The 19,449-nt window shown below is 56.6% G+C and overlaps 1 protein-coding gene across 3 annotated transcripts in view; it reads left to right on the top strand.

Annotated features, from left to right (window-relative positions):
- The window catches only part of ZDHHC3 (zinc finger DHHC-type palmitoyltransferase 3), a 54,924-nt gene that overhangs the window by 29,121 nt on the left and 6,354 nt on the right, over window positions 1-19,449 (top strand). The window contains exons 3-7 of one of the 3 annotated variants that reach the window (XM_059389545.1): window positions 2,597-2,721; window positions 8,741-8,837; window positions 9,497-9,578; window positions 9,701-9,784; window positions 13,989-14,119. In XM_059389545.1, the coding sequence (XP_059245528.1) occupies window positions 2,597-2,721; window positions 8,741-8,837; window positions 9,497-9,578; window positions 9,701-9,784; window positions 13,989-14,119 (519 nt within the window). Of the gene's footprint in view, window positions 1-2,596; window positions 2,722-8,740; window positions 8,838-9,496; window positions 9,579-9,700; window positions 9,785-13,988; window positions 14,120-16,602; window positions 18,290-19,449 lie in introns of those variants that run through there. The other 2 variants (XM_059389544.1, XM_059389543.1) reach the window with 2 other exon arrangements.

Raw genomic sequence — 19,449 nt, 5'->3', positions numbered from 1 at the left:
TTCTCCCCCCTCTCTCTCTGCCTGCCTCTCTGCCTACTTGTGATCTCTTTCTGTCAAATAAATAAATAAAATATTTAAAAATAATAATAATAAATAAGATATTTTTTTAATTATTTATTTATTTGACAAACAGAGATCACAAGTAGGCAGAGAGACAGGCCAAAAGAGAGAAAGGAGGAAACAGGCTCCCCACGGAACAGAGAGCCCGATGTGGGGCTCAGTCCCAGGACCCCAGATCACGACCCGAGCCGAAGGCAGAGGCTTTAACCCACTGAGCCACCCAGGTGCCCCCCAATAGACTTTTTCTAGGCTACGGGCTCTGGTGCTGAGCCAGGCAGAGCCAGTCGTGGAGCTTCTGGTCATAGTAGTTCTCAGCCCTGCTAAGAGCTTTTTTGAAAATGCAGGTGTCTGGGCCCCACGGCTGACGGTTCTTGTAGGGCAGCTCTGCCTCAGAGTCTGGGCACCCACAGCTTGTTAAAGCTGCACATTGTCTCCCGTGCACGGCCAAGGATACAGGCTACCTGGCTCGGTCTGTTCGGGACTGCCAGAGACGGGCTGGCTTTTCACCAGCAGGAATTTATTTCCTGCAGCTCTGGAGGCTGGGAAGTCCGAGATCAAGGTCCTGGCAGCTTCCTTGTCTGGCCTGGGCCCACTTCCTGGGTCATAAACAGCCGTCTTCTTCTGTCCTCAGGGGGCAGAAAGCAGGCGGGAGCTCTCAGAGGACTGGTTATAAGGTGCTAAGCCGTGACCTAATCGCCTTGTGGAACCCCTCCCAGAGCATCACCTCCCAGAGGCCCCACCTCCCTAATACCACACACTAGGGTATTTAGCCTGTGAATCTGGGGGAGACGCAAACGTTCAGTCCACTGCCCTGCCCTGTGCTGAGCACTGTTTCTGTGGCGAGCATGACCTGAGCCCTTTCTGCAGGTTACCTGCACCTGCGTCTGGTCAGACCCTCGCAGGCACTGCCATGGACCAGCCATCCTAGCTGGAGACCAGTTCGCATTCGCCATCTCTCCTCACACCCTCTCCACCACCGCAGGATTCATCTGGTTCCCTGCCCCTTTTGTTTAGATCTGAATTTCCCCCATGTTTCTCCCCCACCCTCGTCCCTCGGTGTTCACTTCCTGGGTCATTGACAGTAACCTCCTAACTGGTCTGTGGGATTTTCTTCTCTCCGTCTTCTTACGTGATCCACACAGCATAGGCAACTGAGTTCTTGTCCTCAAGATGCTCCCTGAGGGCTCTAGGTGACCCACGAAGAGGACTCCTGTCCCAGCCTTTAGGCCTGGCGTTCGTTCTACTCAAGCTGGCCCTTGCCCATCAGCCCTGCCTCTCTGCTGCCACTGCATACCCGGGCTCCACTGTGCCGATTTTCTCACTGTCCCCCAGGTGTGCCGTGCTCTCACCTTCTCGTCTTTGTCTGCGCCCCTCCGCCGGCCACAATCCCTTTTCTCCCTCAGGTCCACTTCTTAAACCTCTCTGCATGCCTCGGGACCTTCCTCTTGAGGGGCGTCTGGGTGGCTCAATCAGTTAAGTGTCTAACTCTTGATCTTACCTCAGGTCTTCATCTCGGGGTTGTGAGTTCAAGTCCCGCGTCGGGCTCCATGCTGGGCATGGAGCCTACTTTAAAAAGGAACAAATGAGAAAAAGCGCTCACCTCTTAAAACTTCTGTGGTTGTGTTGGCTAATTGGCAGCTGCTCTTCTGTGCTTCTGCAGCACAGCTGTCTTCTAGAACTGTTGTTACCCCCCAAAAGACCGGGAGCCTCCTGGGACGGAGACCTTGTTCAATTTCTGAATCCACAGCAGTGAGCACAGGAGCGCATCCTGAGCACCAAGTAGGTTCCTGGTGAAGATGGGTTATTGCATCCTGGCTTAGGCCCAAATGCGGCCCGTTTTCCGTCTGCACGGATGGGCACCCAGCCCCGGTAGAGTCTCGTGGCATTTGGGGTCTGACACGCGAAGGTGTTGAGAGTTAGAACAAAACGCACAGTATTCACAACCATATGAAAAGGAGGGGCACCTGGGTGGCTCAGTCGGTTAAGCATCTGCCTTTGGCTCAGGTCATGATCCCAGGGTCTTGGGATCGAGCCCCGTGTCAGGCTCCCTGCTCAGTGGGAATCCTGCTTCTCCCTCTCCCTCTGCCACTGCCTGTGTTCCCTCTCTCGCTGTGTCTTTCCGTGTCAAATAAATAAAATCTCTTTTTAAAAAAAAGTACGGAAAGGACGGGATAGCGAATTGGAGGGCAGTTCTGGTCAAAAAGCAAGTCAGAAATCTGAGGGCGGTAGTTCACAGCTGCTTTTGGATTCTTAAGAACCAAATACAGATTACCAATGCTTCACAACAATAGGATTGGTTTAAATAAATAAATAAATAAAACTTGATTCTAGTTTAAACACTAATTTTCCTCAGGGAAATTTTTTGGTCCATAAGTGTCCCTTAGTGTTGGCGTAATCCTGAACACACCTGTCGTTGGGGTGAAAATGTCCTGTCCGTGTGTGTAGTTGTTGCTTCCAAGTGACCATCCCCACCATGGAGCATCAGAACTCCTGGAAGCCCTAGGCCAGCCCTGAACGCCTCTCCTCTTTCTGACAGGGAGCAGTGCCCAAAGGAAATGCCACTAAAGAATTCATCGAGAGTTTACAGCTGAAGCCCGGACAGGTGGTGTACAAGTGTCCCAAATGCTGCAGCATCAAGCCTGACCGAGCCCACCACTGCAGGTACCCATGTCCCCCCACAACCCCCACCTCTCACATGCTCTGGAGCAGTGCCCACCCCTGCTCTGGGCACCTGACCACTGTGACTCCCTCTCGATCTCCGTGAGCTCCCCAGATTGGAAAGGGCATTTGGTTTGGGCTCAGGACACCTGTCCTAAGACTTGACTCTGCCGCCCCTCACGACAGACCCTGCCAGGCCCTGGACTCTCTCTGTCTGTAAAATTGAGGGGTTCCTGTCATCCTGCCTCAAAGCTTTATTACTTTTTAAGGGCACAGGAGACAGAGCTTTGGAAAATCGTTCTAAATGTCCGGCACTAGACCCATTTAAGAGGTGGGCCCTACTCACTCGGCTTTCAGAGGGAAACGAAAGGGGCTGTGCCTAAAGGGCAATGTTTCTTTAAAATAGAACTTCTAGAGGTTGTGACAGTTGTGGGTTCAGCCAAAAAAGGCTTTTCCTCCTCTCATCTCTGGTGACTTTTCCCTTTGATTTTCAGATTTCCTCATTGTTTTGAGTCTTCTCAGCGAGAAGACATCTAGCTAAAAACTGCATTTTATCACTCTAAAGGGGACTTTAAATGCTAAATTATCCTTGGTGCTCCTTGGTCCTTTGCTCAGACTCTGGCAGTGGGAGGGCAGCCAGGAGGGCCACACTAAGCTCACACAGCTGGTGAGTGCCACAGACAGGCATGGGGCCCAGTGTTTGTGGCTCCAGTCCAGGGCTCTCTCTACTAGAACTCCAGTTTGGGGGTGACTTGTGTGTCCTGATGGAATTGTATGTCTTTCTGTCAGAGATGGCAACCTCCCCAACTAGCTGACCTCTCTTGAGGGTGACAGCTGAGGAGCTTTGGACAGGGCCTGAGGAGGCTTGAGCAGGGCCTGTGCTAATTGCGGTCTCCTGTGGGGTTTCCAGCAGTTTAGAGAAGCTGAGCCCAGCGTGGGGCCAGTTCACTTCTGAGATCTGGGTTACAGATGAATTCAGGGCTTGCTACTCATGCCTGGGGTGGAGCCACCTGTCTAGCTTTTTCTGCCACCTGTTTTCATCGCCTATATGAAGAGGCCCCATTTCCTTATGTGCTTCCCCATTCCCCGACTCTGGGCAGCCCAGTATGCTGAATGGGCTCCTGCCTTGAAGTTGGAGAGTTCAGCAGCATTAGAAGGCCAGCAGGGACCCCACCACACTGTGGGACCTCAGACCAGGCAGCAGCACGTCTCTCTGCGCTCAGCTCTGTCCTCTGCAAAGGCAGTTGTTGCCTGGCGGCTTGCCGTGAGCATTAAACAACGGGAATCGCTGGCTCCCCCAGCAGAAGCCACTGGTTAGTGGAGGCATGTGCGAGCGGCAGGGCGCGTTGGGTTTAGAGGCTGGAACAGCAACAGGGAGGCGCGGGTTTTGCAGGAAAGAACTTTTGGGTGACCACAGTGGTTCGTTCTCTTCCCTCGGCTGCCTCCACTGCCTGGCATTTTGCTCACCGCCTCCTCTTCGACTTTCTCCCCGGGATGATCCGAGGGAGGTATTCTTGAGTGCTAGTAAACAAATCAGTTTGAGCAAAACAAGAGCTGCTGATTCAGACGAAGTCGAGTGAGGATGCCTGTGTGTCGCCTGCTTCCACGTCAGGAAGTGTGTGCTGACAACTGCTCCTCTGTGAGGGCTCGCGGCCGCCCAGACCATCTGGGGACCCACAATTTGGGATAAGCACAGTTCCCAGCACAGCAGACAGAGCCAAGTTGATGACTGCTTGAGCAGACTGGCTCGAGAGAGTCGGTGTCCCTGTCCCTGCTCGAGTGAAGGCGCGTGTCTGTGTGCGTGAGCATGCCCCCAGCTCTTGGGATCCTGTCCTCCCGACGGAGCCCCATGGAATTTAGCCCCATGGAATTTAATCAGACCCACTCCCTGAGCTCTGATGGGTACCGCAGATGCTCCCTGACCCTGGATGCGTGGGTATTCCTTCCAGCCCAGTGGTGTGTCGTGGGTCTTCTCCCCATAGAGAGGCATTCCAGAATCCCGGGCTGCTTTCATCTTGGCAGTTCAGGACCATGGAGGCCTGTGGAAACACTAGAGAGGGAGCCATTCATGCTGAAGTGGACAGCGAAGGTGTTAGGCTTAAGAGTTAGGTTCCTCTTGCACAAGAAGGTGGAGACCTGTGCTCCTGGCAAAGCCTCATGCCCCTCCCCTTGCTGCCTGCCCCCGCAAACACATGCATATGGAGGCTGAGACCATCACAGACTGCTTAGGGCCCCTGCCCAATTCTTGCGTTTTCTCTTTCATGGTCATGACCACCAATAAAATTTATGTAGCGCTAATATTGTTTTGAAAGCATTTTACCTACATCATCTCTAATTGGGAAATGGGGACCAGTTCTGCAGAGGATAGTTCGGAGAAGCTAAGTTGCTTTGCCCAGGGCCCAACGTGGGGATCCAAGAACGGTGTTCTTTCTGCCACACCGGACTTCCTTACCCAGCATTCTTGCTGAGCTGGGCCCAGGATGTGGTAGACCCATTTTTGCAGAAGGTGTGGGGTGAAAACCTGGACGTGGTCCACCTAGTGTCCTCCTGCTTTGTTCTCTGCTTGCGCCCTGCCAGGCGTCCCAGTCTGACATGCTGGAGCCACAGCCCAGGCCTGCTCTTTCCCCATCTGTAGCTTCATGGCCTGCACTTGGCCCCCACCTTGCTAAGGAGGTCTTGGGCCTGGTCCGGGGCCATAACAGTGGATTAGACATTGACCCTGACCCTGGGGCCTCCCACTGAGGCAGGGCAGATGTACCTTTCCACCCCGATACAGTTTGGTAAGTGCCTCTGTAGGGGGAGATGCAGGCCCTCAGGGACACAGCTGTATTTCCAAGGTGAGCTATCGCCCACGCTTGGGCAAGGGCCTCCGCCAGCGACTTTGGGGCTGAGAACCAGGAGCCTCAGGGCATGTGAGCCGAGGAGCTTCTTGGGCTCTACCAGGCTTTTGAAGGAAGTGCTTTGGGGCCTGAAAAATGGCAGGGAACCTGGAGGAACAGAGAAGAGGGGCATTGCCTTCCTCTCGAGCATTGATTTAAAAACACAGAAGGGGCTCAGGAAACCCTAAGGCAGGGACATCAAAAGATGCTTACATGGAAGATGTTCCATCTTTGCAGTGACTCTTCCCACAGGCTTGGGACACACTGCCAGGTCTACAGGTGCCTACACCCCAGGAGTGCACCTGCGCACGGCGGCTCGCACAAGGGGCAGCGAGGTGTGCCCGAGAGGAGTCCCAGGAAAGGGCTGGCGCACACAGGAAGGAAAGAGCAGCAAGGAGCCCCAGAGAGGAGAGAACGAAAGGGCCCTCCCTCTGCCTGCTGTGTCCCCAGCCATGGGCAATGGGAAGAGGGCTGCCTCTGAGGTGACTAAGAACTCCTCTGGGGTATCCGGGGTTGTTGGAGGCCCACATTTTTCCTTCCTAGGGATGGATAAGGGCCCAAGGCGAAGAAGCTGGGCGGGACATTGGGCAGACCTTACCCTTGGTGTTCTCCAAACCCCAAATGCCAAACCTTTCAGGCTGGTGGTTTTGTGAGTCGTGGGCAAGACCCCTCAGATCAGGGCCTCTTGCCACGCTTCATGGGTGGACTCCGCACCCACATGCACCCCCGCTTGGCCCTGGAGCTTCTGAACAATCCTGCGTGCCAGGGAAGAGGGTTGGCCTCGGCATTCCGTGTCTTTGCAGACAGGAAACTCGGAGCCGGGCACAGTGGGCCAACTTTGGCCACTCTCAGCAGCTGTGCTCACTTGTCCCTGCTCCCTGGAGGAAGAGGAGGAGGCGTGTCCTGATGTGGCCGCCCAGCAGCATGTAGCCTGTCGTGAGACTTTCTTCCTGGGGTGCACGCCGGGGCTCTTCAGAGGCTGGGAGGAGAGCAGAGGATGGATTTGCCTGAGAATTTGAAAGTCAGGCGGCTTTCTGAAGCTCCAAGTGCTCTCTACTGCTGAGCACTCTGCCTCAGGGCACCCACTAGGAATCCCACGCAGAGGAGGCACAGATGGAGGAGAAAGGGCTCGGGGACCGGGGGCAGGGAGGGTGTTACCCCTGGGAGTTTGGTCCCCTGGTTGGGAGGGAACGAAGACACCAGAGCGGAGGTAGCCCGTGCAAGGCGGCTCTGTCGTGGGAACATGGGGCCTGGGGGCCGAGGCCCAGGATGCAGGGAGTGGCCCCGTCTCCACTCTCTGCTCTGGACTCTGAAAATTGTCCTGGGAACAAGTGTTATCAGTTGAGAGCTCTATTCTACATAATATGTACGTTTTTAATTAGTAACACATGCACACAGAGAGCGAGACGGATACCCGACTTTGTCTTTATAGCCCTCTGTGTCCCTTTCATGCCTCTTTCCTCCCCTGCCCTCCTGGCTCCCCAGGAGATCCTAGAGCGGGGCCAGCCTCTCTGAGATGTGCCCAATCCCCCCCATGCTAGTGAGGACCTTCAGAGTCGTAGAGGAGAACCAGGGTGGAGACTGGCCAGGCCCCCACAATCGGTTCTCACCTTGTCCTTACAACACTTACTTGCTGTGGACGGGGAACCCGGGGCCCCGAGTCTGGCCAGTCTGACCAAGATAGCTCAGCAGGCCCAGGCCGACCTTGTCACTTAAGGTCACACCCTGCTCAGAAAAGGCCACATGTCCTCCTCGGGGTGCAGATGAGCCCGAAGCTTTGAGTCGTCCGTGGCCTCGCCGCGGGGCCCTCCTGCACCGTGGTCTGTGCTTCCTGGCCTGTAGTCTGGGGAGCAGCTCGCCTTCACTCCCAGAAGAGCTCCTCCCACACCTTCCCTGCCCAGACAGGCAGCCTGCCAGAGCTCCGCAGACGTGAGCTCCCCATGCGGGAACGCAACACAGCCCTTTCCGCCAGGGTCCCCCCGCCGGGGCCCAGAACCTGGGATAAAGTTAGCTGTGGGAACTAGTGGAAAGAAAACCTGGCGTGAGCGAAGGTGCCTTCAAAACAGAAAATGCTTGAGGCGCCTGGGTGGCTCAGTGGGTTGGGCCGCTGCCTTCGGCTCAGGTCATGATCTCAGGGTCCTGGGATCGAGCCCCGCATCGGGCTCTCTGCTCTGCAGGGAGCCTGCTTCCCTCTCTCTCGCTCTGCCTGCCTCTCTGCCTACTTGTGATCTCTGTCAAATAAATAAATAAAATCTTAAAAAAAAAAAAAAGAAAGAAAAGAAAAGTAAAACATTTAAAAAAAAAAAACAGAAAATGCTTTATTTACGGTATTTTGAACTGTTTTGAACAAGTGACGCCCCAAGATCATGTCAAGGAGCCTGTGTTAACAGATGGAGACAGGACCCATTTCCGGGGAGCCCATCGGTTGGCAAAGGGGTGTTTCTAAACCCAAGTTTTGGGAGTAGGTGCTTTCAAGCCCCCAGGAGTCTACACTCCTGTTACAGATTATTTCTTTCAAACAGGGATGTTTGCTGTCAGGTAAACTTGAAACAGCCTCAGTCCCAAAAGGAGTCCAATTACAAGTTAGCAGTCTGCAAGTTCATGGGATTTCTGGTCAACACTTAAATACATTCTGCTTTGGCAGCTAAGTGGCTGTTACCTTCCAGCTGAAAAGTCTTGCCCCCGGGACATCCTGCCCTTGAGCCCTCTCTGCCTCTCCCAGCACCCTCCGTGGTCAGCCCCGCCCTTCCACGGGACACCCATCCTTGGGTTCTGGGTGTTTGGAGGAAGCTGGGAGCACCTGTTCTCTGTAAACTGCCCCTGCGCTCTGTCCTCACAGTAAACCAGCTCGGGGCTTACCGTCCCGCCAGAGACCAGCCTCCTGTTCAGCCCCTCGGTGCCACCTTGTTTCCCGTCAAACAAGAGAAGGGGCCTTGTGACTGTCCCCTGTTGGGAATGAGTGGGACCCTCGGGGTACTGACCCTGCCTTCCAAGCCCCTTGCCACACCCCTAGCCATTGTGGGGTAGTGCCCAAGGAGGCCCCAAGTGTGGAGCCGACCAAGCGGGGGGCTGGGTTCTCTGCTTGGCTGGGCCCCTGCTGCCCTGAGGACAGCCCCTAAGGGTCTGCCTTGTGGGCCTTTCAGCGTTTGTAAGCGGTGTATTCGGAAGATGGACCACCACTGTCCCTGGGTCAATAACTGTGTCGGCGAGAACAACCAGAAGTACTTCGTCCTGTTTACAGTAAGTCCTCGTCCTGCCCCACCTTCTGTGGAGTAGCCAAGCGCTTCCGTCCTTCAGAAATTCTCGGCCCTCAGTGTTTTGTGCTGCGGTTCGGAATCCTGCCTGGCCGTGGAGACCTCCACCTTCCTGCCATTGAGCCCCTGGGCTCACTCAACAAGCAGCTGTTCCTAAGCCCTCTGCTTGAGCATCTGGAAACCGGCTCAAGTCCATCGGCTCTAAGCTAGGGCCATGTGCGGGGCTCCCACCCCAAGTGTCCGGTATAAACAGTTCCAGAAGCCAATTTTGGTGGTGACCCCAAGCCCTCCCTCAGCTGCGGGTAGGTAGGAAGATTTAGTTAGAGAGCCGCAAGAGCCCTTGGCAGTCAGCGCCCTGAGTTGTCAGGTGCTGGGAAGCCACCGGCCAGGAGCACGCCCAGCCCACCTAGACCCCAGGTCGCACCTGGCGACAGGCACTTGTTTCTGTCTTGTGTCTTCTGCCACGTACTCTCATCTCGGTCCTCAAGCCGGCGGGGGGAGACCGGTAGGAGAATCTGGCTCTCCCAGTCAGCCCTCAGCCTGTGTGAGTGTTCCGGCAGGGGGTTCCTGACCCCCCTGTCTCGGGAGCCTGCAGGGTCAGAAGGTTCTCACAACAATGGTGTCTGCACTGCTTTCCTGTTTCAGATGTACATAGCTCTCATTTCCCTGCACGCCCTCATCATGGTGGGATTCCACTTTCTGCACTGCTTTGAAGAAGACTGGACAAGTGAGTATGTGCCAGGGCCCCCCCTCCTGCTCCCGGGGCCAGTGTAGGACCCAGGTGGGCTGGGCTCTTGGTTGGTGTCATGGTGCCAGGGGCCAACTCCATTTTATTAGATCTGCTGCAAGCCTACGGACTGACCAGGGAAGGGACAGCAGAGGCCCAAATCTCTCTTCATGAAAAAAAGCAGCCCCCTAAAGTCAGTTCCACAGGTAAAGTCGTGAGGCCCTCTAGCCTGAGCGTGCCCAGGGGAAAGGCAGGCCGCCACAGGGAGTGCATTCCTCCTGCAGGCACGGGAGCCTTGTCAGGGAGAAAACCTTTGTCTCCTGGTCTTTAAGAAAAGGCACTTTAGGGGCGTCTGGGCGGCTCATCCGGTTGAGTGTCTGGCTCTTGATTTCAGCTCAGGTCTTGATCTCAGGGTCGTGAGTTCAAGCCCTACGCCGGGTTCCATGCTGGGCACGGAGCCTACTTTAAAAAAAAAAAAAAAAAGAAGGAGAAGAGGAGGAGGAGGCATTTAATCAAAAGTCATTTCATTCTGGGGCGCCTGGGTGGCTCAGTGGGTTAAGCCACTGCCTTCGGCTCAGGTCATGATCTCAGGGTCCTGGGATCGAGCCCCGCATCGGGCTCTCTGCTCGGCAGGGAGCCTGCTTCCACCTCTCTCTCTGCCTGCCTCTCTGCCTACTTGTGATCTCTCTCTGTCAAATAAATAAATAAAATCTTTAAAAAAAAAAAAAAAAGTCATTTCATTCCAATCTCACAGAAATCCATCCTGAACTTTCCTTCTCTGTGGGTGTTTTTTTTTTTTTTTTTTAAAGATTTTATTTATTTATTTGACAGACAGAGATCACAAGTAGGCAGAGAAGCAGGCAGAGAGAGATGAGGAAGCAGGCTCCCCGCTGAGCAGAGAGCCCGATGCAGGGCTCGATCCCATGACCCTGGGATCATGACCTGAGCCGAAGGCAGAGGCTTTAACCCACTGAGCCACCCAGGCGCCCCTCTGTGGGTGTTTTTTAACTGCTTCACTACCAATCCCTGTTAAGATCGCAGAGCAGCTCTTTCTGCTTCCGTGCTATCCCTTTCGTGCGCAAACACTGAGGAAGGAGCTCTGGCCAGGAGGCCACACAAATCCTGGGGGAAAAACAGATGCTGGGAAAACCGATGCTGTCTTAGGATTTTAAAGAAGAAAAAAAATAAGAAGGAAGAAAAAGTCTTAACAGAAGCTGGAGGAATTAAGAGAGGCCACGGGCCAGACGAGAATCTCGCACACAAACTCCGTCCGTGAGACAAGTGTCTTGAGCCAAAGCGTCAGATGGGTCCCCTTCATCGCACCATCTTCCAGAACTTCACTCTTCCCGTGCCTCATGTCTTCTCGGGCACCAGCTTGCTGTTCTTGTTCCCCAGAACTGGGGAGGCCGTGGGAAGGTTGGGGTCTTTAGCCCCTGGCTGGGCGTGGAGAGGCTGGCCACCACCAGCCTCTCCTCCCTCGGTGGGCCACCACCAAAGGAGGAGAACCCCACAAGTCTCAGTCAGCCTGCGCTGCCATGTCGGAATGCCACAGTTCCGGAGGCCTGGAGATTCAGGAACACGGTGCCAGCCGATTCGGTCCCTGGGACCGCCTCTCAGCCTGGCTCGCAGACGGCCAGCTTCTCAGTGTGCTCATGTGACACTCACCACGTCATGGGCCACCCCTCCCCCACCAGCTCCTGACCTCACAGAACCCTCATCTCCACCCAAAGGCCCCATCTCCAAATAACATCACACGGTGGGTGGGGCTCCCACATATGAATTTTGCAGGTGACATAGTTCAGTCGGTGTCACCGTGTTTCCCAGGTTTCGTGACTCCTGCAGTTCTGGACGCAGCCAGCCAGGGGGAGGGTCAAGCTGGCAGGGAGTAGGGAAGAAGAGGAGGGGGCAGGTGGATTTCTGCCTTCGGACCATTCTGCAGAGCCAGGCAGGGCCCCAGCACGTTCCTTGGTGACAGTTCTGCGAGGGTACACACCCTGCTAGGGCCCCAGGATCCAGTCAAACTCCAGATGGGGCCTTGGCAACTTAGCAACGCAGTCAGACCGGGACGTTTACTAAGCCCGTCGCTCCCTCCACCTGCCGCTGTCCGGTTAACAGACTCAGGCAGTGACGAGAATGCTCTGGACCCTCTATGAGGCAGAAGTGTCTGTCTTTGGATCCACAGCTGTCAGGGGCCATGTCATTACTGCCCGCTGAGAGCCAGCTGGGGCGCATAGGGGTTCAGCCAGTCCCCAAGCTCACAAGAAGAAGGCCGTGATTCAAGCCCCGGTCTGGAGTGGGCTCGTCCAGCCCTGCCTCAATGACCCCAGGGCCTAGGGTCCTCCCTGAGGACTGTCGGTTGTCTTCAGTCAAGATTCCTGAGGGAAGAGGCTTGAGGCAGCAGTGCCTGTGGCCGCTAGGCTAGGAGGACAGTCCCCAGCACAGAAGCCTGAGATTGGCCCAGTGCGACAGTGACCACCATCACTGCTCAGCCGTGGACGCGCGGCCTCGCATCCAGCTCGTGTAAGAAGGGGAAGGGGTGTCCATGGAATGAGAGCACTTTGAGTTGAGATGTAACGAAGGGTGGAGTTAGCTCGTTTACGTTCCCTGGGTCAGGTTTCTGCCTCCCGACCTCCATTCGTAGCTCCTGGGGCCGGCCCAGGACGGGAAGGATCTGAGTGGCTGGGTGAGGACGGAGAGCGGACCCCGGTGCCAGGCTCTGCCTCCCGCTCCAGCCCCGGGGCAGCCGAGGTGGGGAAGGAAGGAGCAAGGCGCCTCCATCCCATGGAAACCACCTGCGCGCTTATGCTGGGCCCGGGCCAGCCTGTGCGGATGTACTCACGCTTTGTCAACCGCGCCTCCCAGCGAAAGGGAACACTACAGCTCGGAGAGCCCCAGCCGTGTGCCCATGCTCCCGTGCTGTCTGGCTCTGCTCCAAGACGGCTTGTACAGCAGGGAGCAAAGCCCCGGCCTCCCAGGGCTAGAGGTGTGGTGGGCAAGGCAGACAGCAAGCCAGGACAGGAGCAAATGGGACGCCACGGGGTGCGGCGCGGGAAAGATGCAGGGGCCGCGGAAGATTAGTGGGGGCATCTTAGCAAGAGCTCGTGGTGGGGGGTTGGCTTCGGGATCCTCACCTTGTTGTGTCTGCCTGACTGGAACCCTCGTCCTGCCCGCCACCGGGCCCCGCGCCCAGGCGACTGCCACACCCGGAGCCTCCAGGGGGCCAGCCCAGCCAGGCCCTGCCCCCAAGAAAGCCAGAAGGGACAGCGCTGTGGACGATGTTGCGCCCTGAGTGCAGCGTGAGGAGATAAAGGCGTCTGGACGGGCTGTCGCTCCCCCCGCCACCCGGATCGTGGCAGCGCTGTGTCTCCGGCTGGTTCTGAAGGTCCCGCGAGGGAAGCAGCAAGGAAGCCCCAGATTCCCCAAGTTCCCAAAGCCCAGGAAAGCCCGGACCTGCCGTCCCTGATCGGACCCCTCCGGCCAGGGCAGCAGGCCTGGGCCCTGGGGCAGCGAGAAACATGCACCACAAGCCGGGCCGGGACCCCCGTCTCCCAGTGTCGTCCCCATTCCCCCAGGCACCCCCACCCCCACTGTCTGCGGCGGCACCTCAGTTTTCCTCTCCCGTCGTGGGCCCTTCTATTTTAGACTTAGTCCAGACAGAGGCTTCTGCTGCTGCTGAAAGTAGAAGCACCTATCTGGTCAAACCTCGCTGCTCTGTGAGGAGGGGGTGGAGGCCTGGACGGGGACAAGGACTTGTCTGAGGTCTCACACACACACCCCTGGCAGCCTGGGCTCCGAGAGAGGTGGGGAGATTGAAAGCAGCCACTCCTGGGGGCGGGGGGGGGGGGTTCCCCCAGGGGCTTGTTTGACCCCTAGCTCCGGGCCAGGCCCGGCAGCCAGACTGCCCCCTCGTAGACTTCGAATCCCAAAACCCCTGAGTGCGCCTCCAGATCTGCCCTTTCCTGTCCCCCAGAAGCAGACAGAGCTGCAGGAATGTCCAGGAAATTCGTGGCCGAACCAGAACCAGCCTGAGGCCGCCCCACCTGTGCAGCCTGTGTTGTGCTCTCTGAGGGGAGGGGGCTCTCTCTGTCTTCACGCCTTCACGCGGTGCAGCCTTTCTGGGTCCTTGTGCAGGCACCGTACTTGGCAGCAGGGCACAGACACTGGCCGGGGAAGGAGCAGGGGTGAAGGGGTGTCCGGAGGGGAAGCCCCAAGGGCCTGTCCTGTGGAGAAGGGCCTCCCCGAGGGAGTGCTGGCGCAGCTGGATGGTGCCGGCCGGGGCCAGGGCCAAGGACACATGGCACACGTGGGAGGAACCAGGTCCTGCAGGGCCGGAGGCCAAGTGGGGCCCTGGGGACGTCGAGTGGCGGGCAGGGGGCAACAGCCCCAAGTCCCACACGACCCTTCTTGCAGAGTGCAGCTCCTTCTCGCCGCCGACGACAGTGATCCTCCTCATCCTGCTGTGTTTCGAGGGGCTGCTCTTCCTCATCTTCACCTCCGTGATGTTCGGGACGCAGGTGCACTCCATCTGCACAGACGAAACGGTAAGCGGGCGGCCTGTCCCTCGCCTCCACTCTGCGGCTTGAGGGGGGTCCCAGGGCGGATGCTGCGGGGAGGGCTGCGTGCGGGCCGGACCTGGCAGCCCAGCCAGCCGGGCCCAGGAGGGAGGTGTGCCGGCCGTGTCCCCTCATTTGCAGTAACTCTGGACTTAAACACACACATACACACACACACACATACACACACACGAGTCTTTCCTTGGGGCCGGCATAGCAAGTCACACCAGGAACGGGGCCTAGCAGCCTCGGTGAAGGGTGCCCTTTGCCAGAAGTCCTTCTGTCCTCCCATGATGGCTCCGTGTGACACGCTCTGCTGTGTCAGGCGCTCTGCTGGGCACAGGGCCACGCTTCCCATCTGAGAACTACAGCCCTAGGGAGGGGATGATGGACAAACGGTGCCTGAATCCAGCTGGAGTGGGCAGGGTCAGCTTCCTGGAGGAGGTGACTCTGTGAGTAGGTCCCAAGGGCAGAGTCAGGAGAGTCTGCCTCAAGCATCCCAGAGCTCTGGGCCCCTGGCGCCCACCTGCCCACTAGGTACCGCCGCTTGGTCCTGCTCTGGTTCTCGCCCATTTCCTCCCCCTCCACCCCCCAGCCCTACCTCCACCCTCCCCATAGCTCCTTCTCTGGGAACTTCGAGGCTGCTGGCAGGGGCAGGACTGGAGCCCACTCCCCTGGTGCCATGGCCACCTGTCTGTCCTAAGTGTCCAAAAGCCTCCAGGTGGTCAGTCTGTTGCTGTGACATGGACCTTTCTTCCTTTTTGGCTCTGGGTTCCAGGTGAGGGGCCCCAGGAGGAAGGGGCAGCACTGAGCTCCTGTGGGGAGCAGAGGCATGAGGTCCCAGGCCCTTCCCGGCACTCCTCCTGGCTTCCCAAGCTCCCCTCTGGTGGCAGGTAGCAGCATCAAAGGAGCTGCTGGTCAGTCCGCATCAGATGGAGGCTCGTAGGGAGACAGACTCCTTGCCACTGCTGTTGGGACACCATCTCTTGGATCTGTGGGAATTCCCAGTGGTTTAGAATGTTTCGGGGGGCTCTCAGCAACTTTATCTTCTAGAAGAAATAACATCACAAGAGTTTCTGTAAAAACAGTAGCCAATGGTATAGACCCGGCTGTGTGTCCAAGCAGGAAGTGTGACCAGCTTCTCTGCCTAAGACCCACAGGGAACCCAAGGGTGACTGTCATCCCCCCCCCCCCCTGCCCCCCCCCCACTGCTGCCTGCAGCGCCCCCACACAGCCTGCAGTCTGGGGGAGCCAGAAGGACAGCTCCCACACCCTTGGTCCTGGCTCTTCTTCCCCTTCCGGCCCCTTCCTAAAGGGAGTTGTGTTGGAAAGGAAAGCAGAAAAGAAGGAAGGGTGCGTCTGGAGAAAGCGCGTCTTCCCCTCCCCCTGGACCCTCCCAGCCCCCTGGCCTGAACAGAGATTTGAGTCCGGCTGAGCCCTCCTACTCCTCCCCGTTCCTCCTCCTCCCCAGACACCAGGGCAGTCAGACCCCCGGCCAGGCACCTGCCAGGCCACGTCTCTCCTGTTCTCCGAGCAAAGACACATCCTCGGGCCCTGCCCATTGTCCAGCTCCATCAGAAGAGGGGAGAAGGGAGGGAACAGGCTTCCTCACCAGCCTCCTTTCCTGTGAGACTCGGCGTGGGGAGCAGCCCAGGCTCTGGGCACCCCCCAGCGTGGCTTCTGGGCCCGCTTTTTCCCAGAGAAGCACTAGGAAGACCGTTGCCATGCCCGGGGCTGGCTCTCTGTCCAGGCAGCCCCTCTAACCTATACTAATCCCTTTCCTTCTCCTCTGTGGTGGCTTCTCTCTTCCCTCACAGTCTCTGACTCCTGTTGGACCTTCTCAGGTCAGCCTCGCCCACCCCGCTGAGCCGGGTGCTTCTTGACCTCCAGGCTGGGGGGACTAACAGCGCCCGAGCGGGTCCTTTCATTTGTTCCTTTTTTTTTTTTTTGTCTGCAAAGTGGTCATAGTCGTGTCAAACTTGAACCTATCCAAATTAAAGGCCAGCATTGGCTCTCACGATCACAAGCCCCTGCCGGCTCTGAGGCTTCTGGCACCAAAGCCCTCACAGCATCCCCGGACCATAGCCAGGCCCAGCGCCAGGCCCGGAGCGCCTCTGTACTGCCCCGCGTGCGCACATGGTGCGCCTTCAAACTTAGCAAGACACCCCGACACGCCTGTGGGAATCCAGGCTCGGCGGCCTCTGGATTTGCTCATTTTCCCCCTCCCTCCCTGGAGGGGCTTTGTAAATATATGCCCACATACCCCCACCCCCGCCACCCCCTCAAAAATGAAATTTTTTTTCCTTTGACACTTTTTATGAGAGAAAGAGAAGGAAAATGTACGATGTAGGTAGGTTTGCGGCTTTAAAAGGGAACACTGACGCCATTCACCTCAGGCTAATGGACAGCCCTTCCCCAAAAACCACAGCAATAAAGAGCTTGACTGAAAGTATGATTGTTCTTGTTTTCAGGGAATAGAACAATTGAAAAAGGAAGAGAGAAGATGGGCTAAAAAAACAAAATGGATGAACATGAAAGCCGTTTTTGGCCACCCCTTCTCTCTAGGCTGGGCCAGCCCCTTTGCCACGCCAGACCAAGGGAAGGCAGACCCGTACCAGTATGTGGTCTGAAGGACCCTGACCAGCATTGCCACCCAGACACAAACCACATCACAGCACTACCGCCCCCTCCGTTCTCATGAATGTTTAAATCGAAAAAAAGCAGAGCAACTACTCTAAAACTTTTTTTTTATGTCTCAAGTAAAAATGGCTGAGCATTGCAGAGAAAAAAAAAATGTCCCCATGTTTTTATTTTTAAGAGATCATCCTTTCTATTTTTTTGGTGACCGAAGCTGCTCTTTTTTTTTTTTTTTTCTTTTTTTTCTTTTTTTAAAATCACTTCTCTGGCCTCTGGTTTCCTCTCTGCTGTCTGTCTGGCCTGACTAACGTGGAGGGCGCTGTCCCGGGTGGCCCGCCTCTACTAACTGAGGGAGCCGTGGGCTGGGGCACGGACGGACCACCGGCCCCGACGCCTGGTGGGGGATACTTAGGAGAGGCAGGGGGGCCCCCCAACTCCCGCTGCCCAGGAGGCGGTGGCAGGCGCCCCCACAGGACTTAAAACGTTTTCACCGAAGACGGATGCTTACCCTTTGTGGCGAGACGGGCAGGATGGGCCGGAGCCCTAAGAAAGGCCCTTGGCACAGCGGCCTCATCCCCCAGTGTGGACACGGTTTGCCTCCTTGTACTCCACGGGCTTGGGGTGTGCAGAGTGACTTTTGGGAGGGTGGGATCAAGGGGGTCTTATTTGTATTCTGAATCACCAATTATATTCCCGCGGATTATTCGGAAGAGTATGAAGGAGAGACGTTTTTCCAGCTCAAAATGCCTTACACAGTCAAAAGGAGAAAACAAACGGTGCGGTTTCAGGTTTCCTTTGTCAGGTTGGCTTCCTCTTGGCACCACCTCCCCTCCGCTCCCCCCTCCTGCTCGCAGGTGGCCGGCGCGCTGAGTGACACCGCTCACCGCCCCCAGCACACAGCCGTCCTGTCCTCAACCCCCTCCGCCCCCTTTTGTAAATCCCTCAAGTGGGTTCCCTCTGATGTCTTGGACACCTGAATGCGCACGTAGCCACATCTTCTCTGTATTTTAACCTGGGAGGCCGCTGTCCCTGCCTCAGGGGCTGACAGGGATGTGAGGGGTCCCCTCACGGCCCCCAGATTTCTGAAAGCTAGCAGATGGCCCCCGCCCCCCGCTCGAACTAGCGGGACTGAGTGGCCTTGCCCTGTCCCCCTGGCACTTCCCGAATGAAATCCCACTTCCAAGAGGAAAGCCGGAAGAGAGGGGGGAGCTGAGGGGGCCCGGGGACAGGGAGGGCCCGGCCAGGGCGGCAATCCCAGATGTCGGAGGACTGACCATCTGTGACTCCGTACACGTGGATTTGGTTTTTTGTAAGTGATCACCACAAACCTCCTTTTTGAGCTTGTGCTGGGGGCGGTGGCCGGGGTAAGATGTACGAAACCCAGTCCGGGACAGGGAGGAAGCTCGCCGAGCCGCCGTGTGGTTTTTCCATGAACCGTTCAGTGGAACATGCTGCCTCTTTTCACTTCTGTCCGTGCTTCCACATGGAAACAAAATGCAATAAAATTTTTCCAAAACCTGTTGTCACTGAGCCGTGTTCTCTCACAGCGCTGCCTTCAGGCCGAGCCGTGCTGGCTGCCGTGGGGCCTCTGTTCCGGAGCTCCTCAAGCCTATTTGTTTCTGCTCCTCCTCTTGAACGAGGTGTCCGAGGCGTCCGCTGCGCTGTCTTTAAAGAACCTGTTAGCTGCCCGCCCTTGACCGAGCCTACCCCTGCCACCCCCGGCCTCGCGCTGGCTTCTGCTGCCTGAATCCCCAGTTACAGAAAAGCCTTCCAGTCCGCAGAGTTTGCTGGAGCTTGGGGCCCCGGGAGGGAGGGACCCGTTTCCTTCTGCAGACCCAGCAGAAAGCAGTGTCGAGCTGGAGGAAGGCACTGGAAACCTCCACAGACCGTCCCAGCGCTGTGAGGAGCTCGTCTTCATCCCTCCCGTGTCACCAGAGACCTCCACGACCCTCCCCAAGGCAGTCAGCCCCGACTTGCCTCTCCTGTGCTCTTGACGCCCTAAGTCAAGGCTGAGGTCTGGAGCGTCTATTTGGTGTTTTGTTTTGTTTTGTTTTAATGCTGTATTTAAATCGAGTTCATAGTGTTTGTTTCCCACAGGCTCCCCCACACACACACTTTCTACAGTTCGCTGAGGCGTGTGAAGTGTGGCTGTTCAGTGACTAGCGCAGTTTCGAAGGCTCTGGCCTGCTCCCGCCCCTCAAGAAGCCATCCCTTGGGTCCTCCTGACAGGGGGGGAATATTTTGTATATTTGGGATGCCCTCCAAACACTCCATCCTCAAGGCATTTTTCTTTTTTTAAGTGATCCAGGTTAGTTCTTTTCCCCATGGGATGTCTGAGGAAGGCAGTAGATGGTGCTGAAAATGTATTGGTTTTTTTTTTTTATTTCTATTGAGTCCTAAACATAGAAATTCATCATTTAAACCTGGAAATGCATCATTTAAACCTGGCGTCCTAGGCCTGTCCTTCCCAGAGAACAAGGCTGCTTTAGACATCCTGTGTGGGTCTCCCTCTGTTCAGCCAGAGGGAAATGCCCTCAGAAGATAGGAGAACCCCAGGGTTCCCTGTGGCTTTCCTCGCTCCCTCTCACTGGAACGGGAGACATTTTGGGGGAGCTCAGGGACCAGGAATGGGGCTGTTGTCGGCAGTGGGGTGACCTGCCACCCACACAGAAAGAAGTGGG

This window comes from Mustela nigripes, chromosome 2, assembly GCF_022355385.1.
Source record: "Mustela nigripes isolate SB6536 chromosome 2, MUSNIG.SB6536, whole genome shotgun sequence".
NCBI classification, from domain to species: domain Eukaryota; kingdom Metazoa; phylum Chordata; class Mammalia; order Carnivora; family Mustelidae; genus Mustela; species Mustela nigripes.
This window is presented reverse-complemented; position numbering and strand designations above follow the sequence as displayed.